This window comes from Sander lucioperca, chromosome 14 (genome assembly GCF_008315115.2).
Source record: "Sander lucioperca isolate FBNREF2018 chromosome 14, SLUC_FBN_1.2, whole genome shotgun sequence".
NCBI lineage: Eukaryota > Metazoa > Chordata > Actinopteri > Perciformes > Percidae > Sander > Sander lucioperca.
In genome coordinates this window covers 22,899,015-22,921,591 of record NC_050186.1, presented here as the reverse complement: position 1 = coordinate 22,921,591, position 22,577 = coordinate 22,899,015, and the positions used below count along the sequence as shown (strand labels likewise).

Below are 22,577 nucleotides of genomic sequence, written 5' to 3'. Positions count from 1 at the left end.
AACCCGGCTCCCATCTTTGACGCGATGAGTTCAGCCGCTTTGCACATCAGCAGGTCTCGGAGTATGCCTTGTTTGCTCGAGAACATGTGGTTCATGCAATACCCGTCTTTGTACAACATTCTCACAGTTAGCCCCCCGGGCGATCCAGACTCGTTTGCCTGCAAGGGGACGAGTGTCGTAGAGACTGCTGAGAAACCCGAGTCCAACTGCAGCGTTACAACGTCTTTGACACAGTACTCAGTGAGAAATGAGCTAGCTCGATGTAGCTCTAACCACTGGCCGAGATAATCCACGCGGGGTTCCCGCTCCAGGTACAAGATGACATCTCCCGGATTGAGCTTGTGCCAGGGGCAGGTGGAAAAACATGACACTTGGTCCGTGTGAAGCTTGATACAGTCTCCCCTGATGACACACGCTATGAAGGTCTCCGTGACCGCGGAGTCGCAAGGCGAGCGCACACTTTTGAAGGCTGACAATCCCCTGACCTTAACGGAGAGGGACGATGGATCGCCCTTGTCGTCGAGGTTGTGAGTGAGAGCCACGTAGGTCTTCTTGGCGACGTGACAGTATATGGAGCAACTGTTTTCGTATTCCAGCTTGACTCTCCTGTCTTTGACGAAGGGTCCCGTGACGTCCAAACGTTCTCGAGAGCCAGGTACTTCAGTCACGTACACAGGGTAGCCTTCCTTAGTGAACGTGCCCTTGGGGTCTCTCTCTAGCTTTTGGTGCTTGTTACCGCTGCCTATCATGTACATCCTTGTGAGCGTGTCCTCCACCAATGCGCTGTGCACGTAGTCCAGAAAGGCAGGCACCTGCTCGCCGGCCCGCCTAAACTTGTCACCCAAAGCCACGCGGGCCTTGCCGGCGAAGGTCTCGAGGAGTTCATTCTCAGGCTTCTGAGCGAGCGGATCTTCATCTCCTGTGATGTCAACGTCGGCCACTTGGCTCTCAGCCTGGTCCCCTGGTCCGTGTCCAACTGAGACCATAACGCTGTCAGTGTCTCCATAGACAACGGGGCAACGGTGCTTGTAAAAGGTAGACACGCAGCTGTTTACCACAGAAATCTGTTGCCTACCGTGGCCGGATATGAGCGGCCCACAGGGATGCGGAGCCGTTCCGTAGAAGGAGTTGGCCAGGACTTTACACTCTCCTTCAAGCGTCTTGCAGTACACTCGCTCGGCCTCGCCGATCTCGGGGTCCTTGAGCTTCCTCTTGAACTCGGCTCGCTGGTTGAGATAGTACTCGACCGAGGAAGAGAATATGGCCGGCGCGCGGACAAAGCAACCTTGGGCCTGGTCGTACTTGAGAATGAGCGAGGCGTACTCGAAGCCCTCGGCCTCCCAGTTGTAACACACCCAACCCGATAGATCGTGGGGGAAGTCTACGGGCGGCCAGGGAATTGTGGTCTCGGGCGAGATGTTGAGCGCGCACATTATGGACGGGTACATGCTGGCAAAGTCGAACGCTAGTTCCAGGCCCATTCCAGGTCCCGAGTAGTGGAGGCCCGTGAGAGGGTCGCACACAGCTCCCCCCTTCCACTTGACACCGTCGTCGGCCTGGAACTCGGGATTCCATCGCGTGCGGCTTCTTAGTTGCACACCCGCGGGTCCCGCTTTGACTCTGAGAGTGTCGAGGGTAATTTTGAGCTGAGGGATCTGGACAGAGTGAATGCTCTGCACGAAGCCGCCAAACAGATCCCCTCTTCCGTGTACCACGACATCTATGTTGAGAGTGGTCCTACATCGGTGGAAGAGTGCCGACACGGGCTTCAGGACCTTGGCCAGCCTGGCGCACAACTGCGAGTCCACTAAGTTGTAGACAAGCACGGCAAAGAGACTCTTCCCCCCACTGTTGATCATCTCGTCCATTCTAGAGTAACTGACGTCTGCCAGCTTGTGAAGCTTTCTCGTGTCCTTCGGGGGCTTTCCATGTAGCCTCCTGGCCTTGGCAATGACAAAGGGGGCCACGTCGTTCAACTTCATGCTGGTGCATGCAAACTTGATGTCTCTGGTCCCTGCCATCCTGTACAAATCTACGATGTTCATACCGCAGCTGTTCATCTTGAAGTGGCCCAGCTTCGCCTTCTCTTTGTTGAACCTTCCGATGTGCACGTATGCCTTGTGGAGCTTGTACTCTGTCACGGCACCGTCCAGCAACTCCGAACCTAAGCTCTTGAGCATCTGCTCGTACATGTCCAGATAGCGTACATTTTCAAACTGGAAGAAAGGCGCCACCGTGTCCACGGTCAGTGCCCTGGTCACAAAGAGCCCGTACCAGTTTTCCAATAGCGTTTTGGCTCGTTTCTGCGTGGCTAGGTCGCGGGACTTTGCGTAGTTTGATTCTGCGTAGAAATGCACACGCTGCTCAATCACCCTGACATCAAACTCTGCGTTGTACACGTAGAGTAGTTCTATGCCACACTTGTCCAGCACGTCGATCAATCTCTCAAGGAGCGCGAGTTCACCGGAGCACGGGCAGACCGAAATCCTTTTGACATCGCTTATGCCCGCGCCGGTGGCCAGTTCGTGGTCTACTTCTGGGTTGCGTGTTACCTTGCATTTGTTGTAGAGCACTATCAGCACCTTCCTGTGGTGCTCGCGTGAGGTCTTGGGTACATGGGACCTGAGGATCACGAGAGAAATGCAAGTTATCTCGTGCTGCTGACCTGGCATGTCAGGCGCCAGAGCGGGGATGGAGACGTGTTTATTCTGTGTGGGCAATCGTTCCCTGGCCGTGTTTAGCGCGCAAACCAGCTTATTCCTGTACTCTGTCATGTCGTTGATCATTTGCTCTGTGCAGTAGGGGGCCCTGTGGGCGAAAGTCTTGCATCGCAGGGACACATCCCGATACGACGGATCAAACACAGTCTCGATATCCAGACACGCCGCCTTGTAGAAATAAGACGCGTGCGTACTGTCAAAGAGCTTAGCCTCGGCCTCGGAGTTGTCATGATCGTAGATGAGAGGAGCTCCCATCCTCCTGGAACTGGTGACAGCAGCGACGCTCGTCCTCACGCAGCCCAACGTATCACACTCTCCAATCTGTCGAGAGCCACGTGAAGCAGAGAGGTTCCTGTTTTGCAGCTGACCAAGAATTCGCCGTACTAGCACATCGTCCGAGACAATTCAGCAAACTTCAACTGCCACATTGAGCATCATCAGCTATGTCGTCCACGAGACTATACCAACCGATCCGCACGTACACCCATACTCTGACCGACCGTCGGACCAGGACTGTGGACGTGCCTTACGGGTGCTACAAATACGAGTCGGGTAAGAACTACCTACCCGCTGGCCTGTTTCACTTTGTCAAAGATGCGGATGTGTACGTGCCTACTCTACACGGGCTGAGCGCGGACCTGATCAGGAACCTGAAAGAGGTTGCGGTCTGCGACCGGCGCAGTACTATTGCCCATAGACCTTTCCTGTACACCCCGCACCTGTACGAAGTGGAGCTGATCAACACGGGACGCGACTCTTTGACTCAGGGAGATCGTTTCACAGTGCAGCTCCCCAACCAAAACGATGTAAATGCTCAACTTGAGGTGATCGGCGACAAAGGTTACAACATGTCGGTGAACAATGGCATCTGGGGAGGACTACTGGCTACTAGAAAAGTGAATTGTGCGTATGGTGGCGACCCCGTTGAAGAGGTGATACAGTCTATCAAGCAAGAGGACGACTTTGACGTGTTTAACCTAATTTCACCTTACACACCCCAAAGTATACTGTCAATGATGACGCTCGTGGCCAACGGGGCCGGTTATCACAACGTCAGTGATGATGTAAGACACGAGGCCGCTCATGCTGTGGAGACGAGGACTTCAACCTAATGGCCATCGGCACCATCGTGGAGGACGAGAGTGTCAAAAGGTTTTTAAGGACTGTGGTCGGACATGCAATGAGTATTGTCGAAAGTTTGCAAGGCTTCGCAGGAGGACAGGTGGTTCGAGCCTGCGAAGGTTATAATAACAGCACAATCAAGACCGGCGACAGATTCATGGCTCAGCTCAATATGAACAGATGGCTTTTGTGAACGGTCGTTTGATCGGGGATCTGCGTTGGTTTGTGTACAACATGTGTGCTTTGTAATAAAATAAAAGGTCACACTTTTCTCTTCTTGCCCTAAAGTCATACACCATTGATCAAAATCCTGTTCGCTGATGCTCTTTGGGCAATGAGCGTCTCCCATCTCGAGCCACCAGTCAGGTCGATGTCCGCACAGGCCTTGATGTTTTTGTTTATCTGCCTTCACGTTGAGAAGGTTCAGCCACCAGTTATCGTCGAGATCATCCATCGCAGCCCAAAAGTGTCGAGTGAGTTTTCACACTTGTCACTCAACTAAGGAGCTGGCATGAAAACACAGTCTAGCAAACCAGAGGCCGATGTTCAATAAGACCAGTGTGCATAGGATTACAGTAATACCTTGTTCCAGACGGTTCGCCAGTGTAGCGAATTCACCTTGTCTTTGAGTCGGGTTTGGGGCTGGCGTAGATCGATAGATTTCCTTTGCCATGTAGCCGACTTGCATCTTTCCTTAATACCACAGAACGTAATACTTTTCATCGTAACATGATCCAGGTTGTTCTCATGGCTCCCCAGTACAGCACGTAAGCAGGTGTACCGAATAATAGAGGTGATGTGTAAGACAGGGGAACTAGAGCAAGATGTGCCGTGTTGTAGAGGACCATGACTGTCATGAGGCTGCACCAGAATACGGGAGCCAGGTTGTACTGGTCGTGAGGGGTAAATTGTATCTGCTCATCATGTCCAAAAGCTGTCTTGCTATAGCGCTCCTGGACACTGTTAGAGGCAGACAGTTTTTCCTCCCTGTACATAGCAAGCACCTCGCCTTTGCACGTGGTCGCCAGGGCCGAACACTGCAACTGTCTGGTTCTCTCGAGTAGTGTGTTCAGTTCCAGGCACACATACGACGTTAAGGATTTGACCGCCGCGAGCAAGAACATAACCTTATAGCCAGAGAGCCAGACAAAGTTTCCTTCTATTAGACCCCATAGTGCTAGATTGTAGCAGAGACAGACGATGGAAAGTGAGAGAAAGTGCAACCGAGCCCCTTGGCGTAGTGTCATGCGTTCAATTGGATCGAACTAGTCTGACGAAGCCGATTGTGTTAATCCAGACAAACACGAACGTAGTCCATCTTAAAATTGGTAACAGACATGCACCTCGTCTGTCTGAACATTCAAACCGTGAGACAATGAGCTCCGTGCTGCCGCAGAATCTGTAGTATAGCCAGGTGTAAATATACGTGACTAAGAAGAAGATGAACATGATGAGTTTCTGGGATATGGACACAGTGGCCATGGGATCAGCGATCGCTCTGGTGTCACTGCGAGCGCTTCGACCCACCGCGCTCAGCATGCCCACGAAGGCACCTCCGATCAGTGTGATGCACACCATAAGAGACCACAGGGCGCCCAGTAATCCCCACGCAAACAGGTTCCACAGTCTGAGTATGTGCACAAAGAGGGTGACAGACACTAGCGCGATCGAGATAACCTTGACCAGGTTGACCAGTACACTCCTGACACGCAGAACTTGCACATGGGTCCGATTGAGCCAACACACCACGGGTGGAAGGTACAGGGGGTGAACGTTTGTGGTCATCATAGTCCTGTTCGGGGAGGCTTGGTAGAGGATCAGGTCCCCATCGGGTACACACTTTCTGGGTAACATGTCCGTAACTGCTGGGTAACTGCGTACAGTGATATGTGGTATTTTAGTTGTTTTGGTGTATACAAAAGAACTCGGACCACTAAGCTTGGTGTACCAGTCTAGCCGAGTCTCCCGTGTCACCGGCCAGACCCGAACTAGCATACTTTGACACGGTCTCATGTCCGATTCTAACCATCCTTTTGAACACGGTGTGGTTGTAATAGCGCCACTCACAGAACCCGGCGCACCTGAAGGTGTTCCCGGACTCCGTGCCGATATGCACGTAGGAGCAGTTTCGGCTGTTTCTCAGGTGATCGTACAGTTCATCTTCGGTAGAAACCCATATCAGACCTAGTGTCACACCGGCTTCGTCTCCCAGCACGGTGACATTGTTCCCCCTCGCAGGTACAGATTTTGCTATCAGGTACAATTTCACAGCACACGTGTCGACGTTGCGTGGAATTGTCACGTTTTCGACTTCGCCTGTGCGGTAGACCTGGCCCGAAGTCGACGAGATAGCACCCACAAGTTGTAGCACCTGCTTGACCAGGCACGGCCTTGACACAATAGAGTGTAGCACGAACCACAAATGGTCACTGGCGATGGGCACTTTCTTGAGAGCAAGTTCTGTCACGTTGGAAACCACGGTCAGACGCCGCCGCTTCGCGGTCCTGTGGTCATTTGGATTCTCCTGCCCAATCATGTCGTGGAACTGTCGGAGCGATCTGTTCCACTCGTGTACAAACGTGTGGATAGGGATCGCGGGTATGTACAGCTCCTTGGAGCCGGTGTAGCTGTCTATACACCTCCTGGCCATCTGAGCGCTACCGGTGACAATGTACGTGTTGTACAAGTCCACAAGCGTTGAGTATTCTTCCGATCGAGTGAAGACGTCCATGAGTCTGACACACACGTCGCCAACTCGAGGACTGTGTTTGGTAGTCGAGGAGATCAGATCGGAGGATATGTGCTTGAAGTAAAGATTACCCAAGGCCATGTTGTTCCATTGTCCCCTGTACCCGGTGGACCCCGATGTTACTACGTCGTTATCGCAGTGCTCATCGGTCACCAGGTGTATCCCGGTAATAGCATTCCCCCGCGATTGCACTCTCACGCCTTCTTCATTGAGCATGAAGCAGATCGACTTTTGTGACATGGTGATCGGCAGTGGAGTCTCGGCGATCAGCGTAGTTTACAGTGACATGTGTGTCGTTAGTGGCTCGCTTGATTACCCGTAAACACTCGATAACACGGTGCCTGCATAAGGATACCTTAAAGGAAACACGTTGACACTTGGGTGCATCTGTAAGACTTTATTTAATACTGTACATATTATATCACCACATGCGTTACACAAGGTCCACAACAAGCACGCTCCTCACACCACCTTTGCGACAACCGCTGAGATGAACTCTTCCACGGCTGTAGAAGTTGTATGAGAGCTGCCTGTACCCGAGGGTACCAAGTATCCAGCCTGTTGTTTGTTCGTCACGGCTGTGTTGGACTGCTGCTCAGTGGGCTGCTGGTTGTTGGAAGTTGACGGTGTGGGCCCAGGACCGTCTTCGGTGTCCATTGTGACCACTTCGCCGTTATACTCCTCGTCCGGGTGGCTAGTTCCATGCTTTGAGATCTGCTTTGTGAGCTCACGCAATTCGCTCATCAATTGCGAGATGCCCACGGGCTCCCGCTCGTCCTTGGTGCGCACACGCTTATAGGGGGTGCCCTTGGCCAAACTCTGCAACGTGTCCATATTGGATCGATTGGACAAGGACTCTGTCGACGAGGACTCTGTCGACGAGGACTCTGTCGACGTGGAGCTGCGCTGTTGTTCTAGTATCACGTCCCTTATGCTGGCCTTGATTGAATCGAGCATCCTCTCGTGCTCTTTCTGCGACGCTGCCTGTCGCTCAGATTCCTCCCGGTTATACTCCATGGCTATCGTCCTCCTCTGTTCATCGGTCAGAGTCCCGTACTGAAACGGGTTTTCTGCAGGAGTCTGCCGGGGGAATGTCTCCAGCGCGGTCTGCTGCTGCTGCTGCTGCTGCTGCTGCTGCTGCTGCTGCTGATAATTCCACATGTTTTGGGCTTGAGTTTGGTTGAGCTGTTGGAGCAACGGGGCCAAGTACATTAAACTCTGTAGGGGTTGTAGCTGTGCGTGTGACTCTTGATATGGCTGAGGCTGCTGCTGTTGAGGCTGCTGCTGTTGAGGTTGCTGCTGCTGTTGAGGCTGCTGCAACAGCCTGATCAGCGTGTCAATTTGTGTCTGAGCAACTGCCATGGTATCTTCCGTGTGTTCAGAGTTAGGTGCCAAAGTGTCTCCTGGTGGACTTGTCGCTCCGGTGTTAGTATCTTGGTCAGTAGGTCTAATACCAGCGCAGAGTTTAGTCTTCACCCCGGTACGTCTGGTGAAATCCTCAGCTCCTTGCACCGTGAACAGCGTGTCCGGATCGTCGGGGAATTTCACCCTCTGAGTTAGTACACTAGTCTGAACCTTCATGCACCTTTGACTAAGCTGATACTGAGTCAGGATATATCCATCCCATAATTGTTTGGCAATTGTGAGTGTATACAATATAGTGGAAAACATCCATGAGGTGAAAATAAATGCAGAGTATCCTATAAATTAAAGTCTGACATGGGGTGAGGGTCTTCCAAATGTCAAAAAACATAATCATCTCATCTACTGTACGTTTTCTCTCTCCATTTATCCTATCTGCATTCAAATCTTATGCTTGATGTTTTTCACAAAAAAGCCTTGATAACTGAAGAGCAGCTGGTGCTCTGAGGGCATTTAAGGCTTTGGAGGTTTCACAATTAGCAGTAGTGTGCTCTTCAGTTAAATTTTTTGTTGGTGGTAGAGTAGAGAAAGCATGCACACGCATGCTTTACACAAGTTCCAAGCACCCAGTAAGAGATATCGAGTCCATAGCTCTCCCTACAATTTATCTGGCAGAAATTTGGAAACGCTACAAAATAGTGGGTTTTTTTTCCACCTAACTCCCATACGCATATAGTAGCTTGAATGGAACTAGAACTGACGTTATATTTCTCTTGTCCTGGCTGCAGTAATAAGTTTCATGCTTTTCCAAACATCTCTCCCATTATTAAGCTCTGCTTCAATCCTCTCTTTGTATCTCAGTGTAGCGTATATGGGTACTTAATTCATTGACATTAATTCATATTTAATATATCATAGAATGCCTGCATTCTATGTGGTTATCAGCTAAAGTTTTTTAAGGTTTTAAAGAAATAAATGGATTTGCGGCACCATCTCGATAACGAGAAGCAGATAACGATGCCTTTTCAGTCTCATTAAATTGAATGTACGATCTGCTACAGCGATCTGAGTTCAAATTCTCGGTGTACAGCAGCTTAATAATATTTCATCACAAACTTACATAATCAGGTTCTTTATAAACACACTATATACAATACTAAATCAGACTAAGTATAAATGAATGAAAGAAAGGAATGAATGGAAACTAACTAACTAACTAACATAATGTGTTAAAATTAACACATTAACACACATGAGACACAATCGGCAGCAGCTTGTCTACAGGAGATTAGCCTCGCTTTGCCAGACCGTCCTCCAAAGTGCGCTGGAGGAGAGTCTGGCTATTCACATAGCATTCGGGGATGGGAGGAAAACATGCTCTGGTTTATTGGCATTTCTTTAAACCAATCACAATCATCTTGGGTGGTGCTAAGCACTGGAGAAAAGCCACGGTGCCACTGCAAAATAGGCTCGGAAAGAACTTTGTTTTGGTGCAACGTGTACGTTTAAAAGTTATTTTAGTCGTGCAACAGAAAACTCAAATTGGACAGATAGTCTGGCTAGCTGTCTGGATTTACCTTGCAGAGATTTGAGAAAAGGTTAACCATAGTCCTTGTATATCGACCAGAGTTCAAAATGCCAACACAAAGGAAGCCCAAGGCAACGGATATCCGGCCTAAATGAGTGAAATCCGGCAGATTTTCCGGCAGCAACAGAACAATCACGGAAGTGTAACGTCAAGGATATAGACTAACGGGAGATTAACGTCTGAAGGCCTTATTTGCTATATCTTCCCTTCACAACCCTAAGCATCAAACCTGGTTAGCAGGCAAAAAAAAGTTCTGACCTTCTCAAATAGGTGGATGGATGTGTGGATGAAGAAAGTCGTAACTTGGGTTTGGGGATTTGAAGTTAAAAGTGGTGTACAGTGCTCTGCAAACTGTGAAATACTTTCAGTCTCTTGCAGTCTTTATTTTCTAACAACAGAACCATTACATCAATACTCACAACGGAGAAATTACAGCAGCTCTTGTAGCTCTGAAATGTGATGTGTTGTTTGTTAAAAAACTACACATTTTCAGCATGTTGCGGATGTCTGAATATTTAAATTTGAGTGTTGGATTGTAGTCTCAGCATAAAATACCCATCAAATATTCAAATATGAGCATTTTTCCATAATGACTATAAACGTAAATAATAGTATCAATTACTGTATATGCATCCATCTCTACCTTTCAAGTGAATAATAAATAAGTGCTGTTTTCCAGCAGCTACTGTCTCACTTAGTCGCATACAATATATATCATGACAGTTTCAGCAATGACACGATACAAAACTGTGAATCTCTGATGCTCTTGCAAGGGGAGATATGTATTTCTGGATGTGGCATAATACTTCTCTGTACACAGTTATCTTTTCTTTTTTCGTTTAAGATCCTATACTGCACCATCAACCACACTTTAACATATCTTCTAGATATAATTGTTTGGCCTCCAGTTTGTTGGTGGTAAACTGACCCAATAACACTGCAAAGCAATGTTTTAAAATGCAAAGAAACTGAATCTCTCATTAGTGCAATACATTTCATGTAGCTTTGTTATGAATATTTTGCAGTCTGAGGCTACCGTCTGAGGTTTCTAGTAGTGCATTACCACTGATCATGATGGCCTGGTAAACATTCTTCCCTTTATTTTGAGATCATCTGACAGTATTACTTAAAGCAGTACCTGTAATATTACACTGACACCAACAATACCATAAAATCACTGAATGAGATTGATGAAGCGCTAAGCGAAACACGTTGCTCTTGTCAGTGTCAATAAAATATCCTTGATCATATTAAAACAATACAGTCATAAAGTATTTGATCAATGTTAATACTGCATTCTATAAGTTACTAAATAATATGCTGTTTGCTTTTTTAAGGATAATAAATAATTATTATAATATTATATAATATCAATATTATTTAAAAAAAATTATAAACAGCATTTTTGCCTTCCTCTAACACATAAGCTGAGCCAGCAGAAAAGTTAATCAATTGTAACCTCTTTGTTTTAATTGCGTAACAATCTTTTGTTTAGAGATGGATAATGCAACCCAAATCATGAACAGTAGGCTATTAAGTCTACAAGTTATTAAAAATTTAATTTTTGAGTCCAGCTTTGTTATAGATTATGCATCTGTTGTTGTTGCATTCATGCTTAATTAGTATTTCTTAGGGGAAAAATATAATTCATTAAAAAAACACTTCTTAAATTTAATGCTGTACCATAAATTAGACAATCTGAAGTTTGGATATTGGACCCAGTGTTCCCCTTCAGATTTGTGTGTATGCTTGGGTACATGGGATTTGTTGTGTGCGGAGGTTGCTGGTTATCACTGCTAAACTGAGCGTTAAACTAAAACTAATTCATGAACTTTAACTGAAACTCTAACAGAATGATCACCTGTGATATCAGTAACTTCCTGCTAGGTCACAGACAGTGATCCAGCGATTTTATTTTATTTTTAAGTCAACTGACCTTCACCGCTGATTTTACCAAAACTGATTTCAAACCAACACCCTCATGTTGAGGTTCTGAGTATAAAATTGAGATATGTCTGCTCATTAAAGCCCCTATGCTTATATTATCTAACACCACACATTTACAGTACTTCCCTTTTTTAAGTTAATTGTTTCCATTTTTATTTCCAATTTGGAATGGACAATTCCCTGCGCACTAAATTCCTTTTCATTGCTTGTACTGAGAAGGTGATTTGAGGGTGGATGCCATCCCACTTGTTAGCAAAATGACCAAAATGCATGCTTCTTTTTAACCCACCTTCCTCCCTCTACATCCCCTAGTAGCAGTGAGAGTGCCAGGGCAGAGGGGTTGTTTAGTTGAATATGTTAGTCTAGTCCGCCTGACTCATTGATCCTTTATCTGACTGAGGTGTGTGCCAGTTAGTCTATGGCCCCAACCATGGCTCTGAGTAATATCAGAGTAAATAACTGCTGTGTATTGATAGATCCTTGGTGCTGTCCATGGTGCTGAAGTAGCAGACAGATTTTTAATTTCCCTTCTGTCAGTTTCATCTTGGATCTACAGTATATTCTCTAAATAAACTATAGCTGGGGGGTTATATATACCCCTTGGTGGCCTGGGGAAGGTGTAGACATCTCTAATCTCCTCCGATGGAAGTCCCCCGCCACTCTTTTCCACCAGTCAGTGTGGAGTCCCACCAGGAAAGCATAACACATGTGGAGTTGTGTCTGGCAGGAAAAAAACAAACACAGACCTCAAGTAGTGAGATGAGCTGTAAGGATGTCTCCAAGCTGCCAGTTTTCACTGTTTCATATCTTTAATCACATAAAAGACCTCCATGTTTTCTGTATCCTTTTAAATAACATAATTGCCATCATTCATTCTACTTTCTCAAAATCCCACTGCCCACTTCTCCTCTCTTATCTTTTCCATCTTACTATCTTTGTCTCCCTGGTGCCACCTGATCCTGATTAAAATGCCCACGCTGACCTCTGCGCCTTACTCTCTTCTTCCCTCTCCCTAATTTATGCCGTTTTCCTCACCCCCTCTCCACATCTCCCTCCCACCACCTCTCCTTCTTTCTCCGTCTCTCTTTTCTTGCAGTGTCCTGAGGGGCTGAGGCCAATGAAAGATGGCTCAGGTTGCTATGACTACTCTAGGGGCATTGACTGCACGGATGGTTTCAATGGAGGCTGTGAACAGCTGTGTCTCCAGCAGCTCGTGCCCCTTGAAGATGACCCCAGTTCCAGCAACGTGCTCATGTTTTGCGGGTGAGAATAACTAACAGAAAAAAGAAATTCAAAGGTGTTTGCAGGCTGAAAATAAAGCTTCCTCGTGAAATAGGTTTCGTGAGGGATTTTCTAATCAAGAAATTCTTCCTCAGGCAAATACTCGCATGAAGGAAATGAGATATGCAAATGTAAAATTACCAGTGTGTAATCACAGAATCACATCTATATGTGATGAAAGACATTTGCCCAAGAGTACATAAAAAAATTTATTGTTTTAATGTAATCACTAGGGCTGTCAAAATTACCGTGATAATAATGGGTTAATGCAAATTCCTTTTAACGCCACGCATTCGCGTCCTGTGATTTGGGCCTTGGGCGGCTCCGTAGTTTGGGAAATCAGGAAGCGATGCAACAGTTACGTTGTGGATGACTAGCAGAAACAAACCTTGAGCAGAAATGGATAAAGAAAAGGGTCTTTTGAATGGCAAGTTCAGTTTCCAAAGCCCTTCCAGATGGTTCTCTCGACAAGGCTGAAGTTATTTGCATGTACTGTCGATGTGAATTGAGGGTACCAGGGTACATCGAGTCTCAAATACCACTTGCTGGCCAAGAATATGCTGATGCAGAGACCCCTACTCCCCCTCTTAGTTAACCTCTAGAAGTGTGAAGTGGGACACTTCATTGTGTTCAGGTGCATTCAGGTCAATATGCCCATCTGTTGCTTGATGGGCTTGAGTTTGCCATATTATGCGTTCAGTATTTTTTTTTAACATACAGTATATTTGAGGTTATTCTGGAGAATATTCTAGACAGTATTTGTCATTGTTTTGGATTGTTGCAATAATAATAAACATTTGCATAAAGTAAGCATATGTGTTTGCTCCAATGTTGATAAGAGCATTAAAAACTTGAAAAATATCCTATAACTCCTTCTAAATACATTTAGAACAGATACAAAATGTGCGATTAATTTGCGATTAAGATACACATTATCGACAATCATGTGATTAATCGATTGACAGCCCTAATAATTATGTATCCTATTGATGCTTTACAATATCAATTAGTCCACGAGTCACAATTTTGCAATATAACTTGGCTAACTCTGATTACAAGCTTTTATAAATCATTATATATTACAAATACAAGTAGTATCTATGTCAATTGTCACATTAAATAATCATGGTACCCCGTTTGTCTGTAGAGAAGCTTGAATTTTTCAATGCCGATATTCAAAAGGTGCATCAAAAATTAAACCTGAACCAGATGTTGATCTAGGTACATCGATCATGCCATGTTGCTTTATGCATATGCCATTGTGGTCCCAGTGCTGGAATGACTGACGCAAAGAAACTATGAATCTTTGTCGACATGCAGCTCCTGACAACTTTTGGCTTTCTAGCAAGTGGGAACTCAACAGGCTGAACAGGTGAAGGATATACTAATTCTCCTTAAGATGTGTCAGGTCCACAAAATGCAATTTGCAGCAATGTCCACTCTCCCTAATGTCACCAGTACAATTGATTTGGACTCACTTTTCAATAAGAGCACCTCGGGAGGATGAATTTGTTTCATCAAGAATATTTTCATCCTGTCAGGGTGCACACCCTCTGTAACATGCAAATGGCTTTACCAATCACTGTTGCACAATGGCATTGGTCAGGCTGTGATTGAAAGGGAAATGGCTTTGCCTTCATGCAATAGGAAAACACTGCTCCATCAGGTCTGCTGCATTTTCAAGACAGTGTTGCCAACAATGGCAGAGTCCTCTATCCCACTGATGCGCTGAGACCTGATCAGCTGCATGAGACCAAAGCTCAGCGCCAGCCAACAGCACCAGGTACTCAACCATGCCTGTAAGGGAGGATTGTGCAGATAAATGGAGGAGATATGATAATTGTGACTGATTGCACGGTCTGCTGAATTCTGCCCTATTGGACTATGTTTCCAGCAGAGCGATTGTGTCCACAATCTCGACAATGACAATGACTAGTGCACTGCTTCGCTAATGTGAAAGACATTTTGGCCAAAGCTTACAACAATAAGAGCCAGATTGTTTAAAAGACAATTTTAGATTACCAACAGCCTGAAAATATTCGGACTGCTGCTGTTTGTATTTAGCTGGGTCGGTGCTGTCCATAGATCGTTTGAAGTGTTCTACAGATGGCAGGACTACCAAAAAAAAGGACTTGGTAGTTTTGTGTTCTTGAATTGGTAATTTGTAGATTAAAGTAGTAAAATGGAAACATCTATGTATGAGTTCATGCAGTGTCAGTCACCCACATCTCTTGTGTTTTGCATTTTGCTGTATCATCAACCTGCAGAATGTATGCCACAATTCATCTACTAATATTATAGTCATCAACTATACATATTTTTTCATCTCAAGTGTAAATAGATTCACATACATTACATATTTTACATTACATTGACAGCTTTTTCCTCCTCCTCCTCAGTTGTGTGCAGGAGTACAAACTAGCAGGGGACGGGCGCTCCTGCCTCCTGCTGTCAGACAACTGTGAGGGACCAAAATGCCCAAGGCAGGATGTCCACTTCAATGACACCCTGTTTGGTGAGATGCTGCATGGATACAACAACAAAACCCAGCAAGTCAACTTGGGACAGATATTCCAAATGACCTTCCGGTAACTAGTGTACACACATTTACACTTGCACAGATGCACATTCATCGTCAGAATTAAGAAATGCATTTTCCTATGGTTAGTGGATATACAGTATATTGTTCTTTCCTTTTCTTTCATCGGATGTCATGTCTTTTATTACAAATCCTTTATCTTTCTATATCGAAAACATTATTTCATTATTTTACTGGTATTTTACGTATTTACTGGTGTATATTACACTAACAATCTACCTTTGAGATGTATTGCTTTACACGAAGACACAGCATCAGGAGTAACAGCCGTCTTTTATCAGTTTTGTGTTGCAGGAGGGATAGAAAGGCTTGAGAGCTCAGCGGAGCGGCTCTCGGTATCAGTAGTGAGGGTTTGCCGTTGGGGTGTCGCATCTGTGTTTGCACAGATTTGTGCGTGTGTGTGTGTGTGTGTGTGTGTGTGTGTGTGCGTGCGTGCGTGCGTGCGTGTGCGGGCACATCTATTTGTGTGTGTGCATCTATGTGTGTGTGACAGAGAGAGAGTGAGAAAGGGATGAGAGAGTGATGGATGGTTGAGTGAGGACTGAGACTTATACCATTGCAGTTCTCCCTAAACTGTCAGCCCTCTAAAAACCTGGCTCATTCTGATAAGTCACATGCTGTTTGTGGTGAAATGCTCCTGTAATCACAGAGAAATGATGAGGGTATATATATGCACAAATACAGTACACAGAAAAACATGCTCAGCCTACATCTCACTATCTCTGTGTCTTGCCTTTTATTTGCTCACATGCACACTTGCATGCACGCACACACGCAAATATGCATGCACACACACACACACACACACACACACACACACACGTCTATACATTTACACAGTGTTTCAAGTAACCATGAAATGCGTTTTATCTGTTCTGCCCTATGGGTCACAATAGTTGTGCTTGGCTAAACACAGCCACATCTGCTGTAGGTCCTCTGGGTCCTTTGTAATGTATATTGTTGTGATTCAGGATTTCTACAGCATACATGGCACACTGGATACAACTTGCATTAAATCAGAGAATAAGTTAACTTAGTTTTTCCTTTTAGAAATTTGTGTTATTGATGATAAAATCATTTGAGATCCAGATATATTTTATGTTTTTTTTTTCTTTGGGTCAATTGATATACTGCAGAGATCTTTTCTTTTCTTTTCGACAGTGCTGCAACATGACTTTTATCACGAGAAGGCACATTTTCTTATTCAAAAGGAGCCATGCAAAGAAATGTAATGCACGTGATTAAGATCGCTCTTTGAATCTATTGGAAAGCTGCTTTTGTGAAGTCTTCTCTCAGAAATGTGCTATAATTCAGGTATAGTAATTGCCTGTAAATACTCAAAGTAGCATTTACTGTTAGTAATCCACAGAAAAGTGCACGAAAAAGGCACTTATGCCTTTACATTCTTTTATTCTAAATATGAACGTCTGTCAGATGAAGTCGTTCTAGATGACATTGAGTGGAATTGATTTACTAGTGCACAACTGTGTCTTCATCTGTCCTTGAAGATACTTTTGGTATGTGGGTGCCCTAATCTACCCAAGTAGCAAGTGTCTGGCTGTATTGAGTTATTTTTAAAAGATGCCCAATAAACACAGATCATTCTCATAGAATAAAATAGTATTTGCACAAGATGGGAACACTGACACAAATTTGTTTTTAATGCATTACAGATATTTCAACCATTAGCATACAGCAGCACCTTTCTGACTTGTCTTTGCATGGGCTATAGCATTTAGAGGGGGATTACTAAATCTGATCACCAAAAGAGCTATGACCTAAAAGGGGCTTAAAATCAAACTTAAGAGAATTTGTACAAATGACTGACACGTCTTTAGTCTAATATGAGAAAAGGACTAAGAGCTTTGTGTTGCTCAAAGGTTAAAGAGGCTAAACCAGTTGGGGACTACCCTTTAATACACCAAACGGCACAGTTTGACTAATAAAACAAAGGCACAGTTTGAGTATTTTGAAATCAGGGGACAGTCTTGATCCATTTGCTCTCTAGCAGTGGGTAGTCTGCTCTAGACTCCATCTCTACACACTGGGTTACATCAAACTACGGCCAGTAAAGGGATTTGCACTCAAACCAGGGCTCTGTTGGGATAATATAGACATGACAGGTTTACACTAGTCAAACACCTTGGCGGCTCTGAGACACACTAGACAAGCAACGAAAGATCTGAGCATCTTTTTATGGGGGGAAAGTACATAGATGTGGCACGCTGGGACAAAAAATCTGTTAATGTCATTGTTTATTGACGGATATGTTTTGGCTTTTGCCGTTTTCAACACGTTTTCCTTAAAAAGTTACCCTAAAGAACAAGAATACATCAGTCAGTAAAATGGAGGGCAATAAAACAGTTAAGTACTTTAACTCTTCCATAGCATTTGGGTGATTGTCCCGCTTTGGTCCAGCCTTGAACCATTTAGCGAGGTCTTGGTCCAGACCTAGAGGAACACAGCATCTCTCTGGTCCCATCTATACTTTTCCAAATGACTTCTCCTTTTGCTGCAAGATCCTCAGTTCAAAACATATGCATGGGAATTATAAATAGTGCAACTAGCAAATGAAGTCATCAAAACAACTTATTCTGCTAGTTGTAGGATTTTGTTGGCACCCATTAGATTCAAAAGACTATCGTTTTGGGCACCCTAGTTCTTTTGTTAAATTATAAATTGTGTCAATTACTAACCAGAAGCTGCTGTTTAATTTTTGCTCTGTGACAGATATACATTGTGTATCACAACTCAAAAGATGCATTGCATTGGTCGTACAGTATATATCACCAATCTACATCAAAATGCTGTGATGCTGCAAAAGAAATACTCAACAAGATGACACAACATTTACTTAGGCCACAATTTCGCTCTGCCTGAGAAAATGTATTTGTTCATCTGTTAGACTTCTCATAAAATGTTAATAGGGCTAATAATCTTTCTAGAAAGATTTGTCTCCCTACAGTCTCTAGGTAACTGCAGTCAAATGCACTCAATAAATAACTTATCAGAAGGGCTCTACTTCCACTCACTTAACACCAAGTTGAATTTTAATGACTACTCAGCTACAGCTCTCCATCCACCCTTTGTATAGGTTTATAAATTGGTCAGCTATTGTGGCTATTTATCTTCCGAAGAAGGAAAATCAGTGCTGCTGCCTTGAATCTGTTTTTGTGGTGCACTTACACTAAGTCTTCTGTGAGATTTCTGTAAAATGCAGACGACAAACTCAATTTTCTCTTCCCCACCTCAACCTTCTATGTATTACACCTGTGCAATTTGCACCTGATCCTGGAAGCTAGAAAAATGTTCATGCTAATTGCCGGATACATACTTTGTCGCACTTAACATGTTCCCTGCAGTTGGAGGCACACTCCACTGATTACAGGCAGACGACAGGCAAAGTGCACTTCCCGGCTGATGTGCCTCTTTGGATAAATAACACGTGTCTGTAGGTGCAGAGTGCATCTGAAACGAAGCGCAAAAAGCATTTATGCAAACCAAACCACTGCACACAGTTCAGCAGTTATTAGAGAGGGCAGGCAAAAGAAAGGAAAAGAGGGAGGAAGAAAATGTACTCTCTGAATCCATGATTGAACTGAATGCCATATTGGGAAAAAGCTTTTTCTATTGGTCACCAGGAGGTATTTTGTATGCATCACCATTGTGTTTCCATCTTTGTATTATAGGCTTGATCAAATTTATTTCACTTAACATTTTGAAAGTCACATTTTCCTGAGCTATTCATCACTCTTAAGTCTAACCAGACAAGCTAAACACACAGGAGTATTATACTTGACTCCCTATGCCTCTTATTAAACAGTATTACTGCATGTCATCTCTCCAAGGTACTCATTCTGCTTATCAAATCCACTGTGTCTTTTGTCAAAAGAACGATAGTTTTGTCCTCTGAATGACTTGCTCCCATAGGATTCTACATTGCACTCAGTAGGTACAAATATGATATATATTTATAGCAATATGTTACAGTTTTTATTCTCATCATTTTCTCCACGTTCCTCCGTGCCGTCTTTGATATGGAGATGCTTGTCTTATCCCACAGCCCTGGACTCTTTTCATTCTCTCACCTCAACTGTCTACTAGTTCTCTCTCTTATCACACTATTCCCTTGTGTCAGCAGCTGAAAGTGAAATATTAGATGATTAAGATGAATTGTATGATGTGACTCACGGCATCACAGGTAGTGTTTTAATATAAAATATTACCTATGATGTTGCATACATCTTTTTTTGTACAATTGATCTCACTTTGCTCAGCGTCTTGAAGCAGACCAGGGGAATGAATTTTGCAAATTGCTGTTTATAATGCACTGTTATGCAAATATGCGTTTGTGTGATAAGGTTACATGTATTAATGTGAACGATATGGCTGAGAACAATTCCATTACAATGTGATCGCTATGTAAAGATATGAAAACAGAGTCCACCCAACAAAGAATGTATCTGTAGTTATCTTTTTTTCATGTTAAAATTGTCTTTCTTTGAACTGACCAATAGCAAGCTGACAGCAGATGAAGGCTAATTACAAGCTATCATTTTTTGTTTTTTTGTTTTTCTGACAGCACTTTATATCCTTCAGATATTTAAAAGCAGTCCAATCCTTTTTGTTTATAGTCCGTGTTTGAAGTAGTCCTTTGTGCTTTTGTATGTACAGTAATAACATTCTGCCCCTCATTGAGGCATGTGGACGCACGCACGCACTCACTCACTCACGCACTCACTCACTCACTCACTCACTCAAACCAAATGAATAGGTGGAGAGTAGAAGATGTGGATAGGTGAAGGGTGACGGGGCTGTGATAATGGTAGTCAGTACTGAACACTTTTGGCCCTGTCAAATGTACTACCACACATACACAATTACTGTGCACATATATGGCATTCACTATATGGGGTTGTAACAGGGGAAATTGCAGGCAGGCAGCATTCAGTAATGGCCATTCTTTGGAGAGAGAAAAATAACCAGACACATACAGTACACAGGACACACTGATGCACTGAGTAGTACTTAGCAATTTGAAGAATGTAGTTGAGGAACAAACACTCCGCCCAGGTTAGGTAATTTTGAACTTTTAAACGACCACAGCAGAAGTCTTTGGACCTGATTTGGAATAAGCTTATTGGGAAAACTGAACCCGGCATGCATAAATATTGCTGTATACTGTATCATCTTTCCCTGCACTCAACTGCTCACACTCTGTCACTTCTTTTTCTGCAGTCACCACATGATCAGAGCTGATAGTGAGTCTGCTTTGAGCCTCTTGGATATCTGACATATTGGCACAGGGACCTGAGACTACCTGCAATAAGACAGAACCCTACCCGGACTCGATAATTGATCATTATGATAATTGTATTCCTATCTAACATATACAGTTTGCCGTAATGCCATCATGAAAAACGGCCCTGTTATTATGTATTTACATATGACAATTACATCTTTTGTAAATTTAAAAGCAAAATTGAGTGAAGTTGCTTAGGATAAATATTTTATTACACACATCAATCCTGTTTGAGTCAAGCTTACATGTTTATCTTTTGATAGACAGGCAGTGTTTCCCTTCCCTCCAAACTTTTGCATGGCAAGATTTTACCACAGTGAACGACTGTTAGAAGTTTGGTTCGCAACGAATGAGAAGCAGTGGTTGAGAGGGAGAAGAAAAAGAAGCTTCACCTGCTTTGTGAAGGTGAAGCTGCCACCCTTGTCACTCTGATGCCGAAGACACTTTTCACAAAAAGGATAAGATACAGTAAGGGAGAAAAGAGACAAAACCTGTTTTTGATAGGCACTCTGTGGATCTGGCAGCCCACAAGGCTCACAGGCACAAATACAACCATATTTCCATATAATTATCTCCTTGGTGCATACACGGTAGCTTTTACTGGGTAGTTTAGTCAACAAATATTATAAGGCAATTTCTTCCCACATAGTGAGTAGCCATGAGACAGTGAGCCAGAATGTTGAGGTGAAGGGTTAAGCTGCTCATGGTGTATGAGAAGAACCCTATTAATTATTTCCTAAAATATGCTGCTTCTTCTTTTAAGCTCCCAACATTGAATTTAGTGTTTACCTTTTTATTATTTCCTATGCATGTGTGTGTTTCTGGGTTAAAATCAAAACTTTGCAAGGACATGATGGCATTGACGCACCAAAGGTTATGCAGATACTCCGATAATAATGTTGCATTTGTTTATACCTATGTTAAAGGTCCCATGGCATGAAAATTTCACTTTATGAGGTTTTTAAACATTAATATGAGTTCCCCCAGCCTGCCTATGGTCCCCCAGTGGCTACAAATGGCGATAGTTGTAAAGCGAGCCCTGGGTATCCAGCTCTGCCTTTGAGAAAATGAAAGCTCAGATGGGCCGATCTGGAATCTCCTCCTTATGAGATCATAAGGAGCAAGGTTACCTCCCCTTTCTCTGCTTTGCCCGCCCAGAGAATTTGGCCCGACCATGAGAAAGAGAGAGACATCATGGCTTGCAAACAACCAAAGTGGCAGTTGGTCAATGCCACACCCCCACCCTCCACCTTGCCCCCCCTCTCTCCTCCTCAATACCATTTAAAGCTACAGACACAGAAATGGCACATCCTAAGGAAAGCTCATTGTGGGACTGGCTCTAGTGGCTGTAATTCTGCACCAAGGCTGAATTTCGGATACAGTATTAGGGGACCACTAAGGTCTATATAAAAGTCATAGGACCTTTAAATTAATTATACACCCTAAAAACAGCTGGGTTATTTAATCTACCCAACCGCTGGGTTATGAAATGTTTTACCCATTATGGGTTATTTATCTGGAATTTGGGTTATTTTGTGCAACTCATGCGTTGAGTCAAAATCCATCAACCCAACATACATCGGTTGACCCAGCACGTGGGTTGTTTGTGCTTCAAATGTCATCACATCATCACCAGAGTCCACCAGAGTCCACACACTGAGCACTCGTCACAGCAGAGAAACTGACTGGTCATCCAGCGAGGCAAATAAATAATAAAAGGTTTGTGTACACTAGCTACATGTCTAATTCACATTGTCTGTGTTGCGTTACCTATTAAAGTAGTATCTTTATATTGTCGAGGCTAGTTGGTTGGTTCGGCTAACAACGTAGCTAACGTTAGCCATTTAGCTAGCCGTTATCATGGAAGCACGGATAGCCTACAGCTTATCCGTTTGGTCTGAATTATA

At 44.1% G+C, this 22,577-nt stretch overlaps 1 protein-coding gene across 1 annotated transcript in view; it reads left to right on the top strand.

Annotated features, from left to right (window-relative positions):
- The first annotated feature begins 12,585 nt into the window (after positions 1 to 12,585).
- LOC116054848 (astrotactin-2) overlaps positions 12,586 to 22,577 on the top strand; it is a 98,168-nt gene continuing 88,176 nt past the window's right edge. Inside the window, exons 1-2 of the mRNA XM_031306566.2 lie at positions 12,586 to 12,751; positions 15,169 to 15,357. Of these exons, the coding sequence (XP_031162426.2) occupies positions 12,606 to 12,751; positions 15,169 to 15,357 (335 nt within the window). The 5' untranslated portion in view covers positions 12,586 to 12,605. The remainder of the gene's footprint in view (positions 12,752 to 15,168; positions 15,358 to 22,577) is intronic.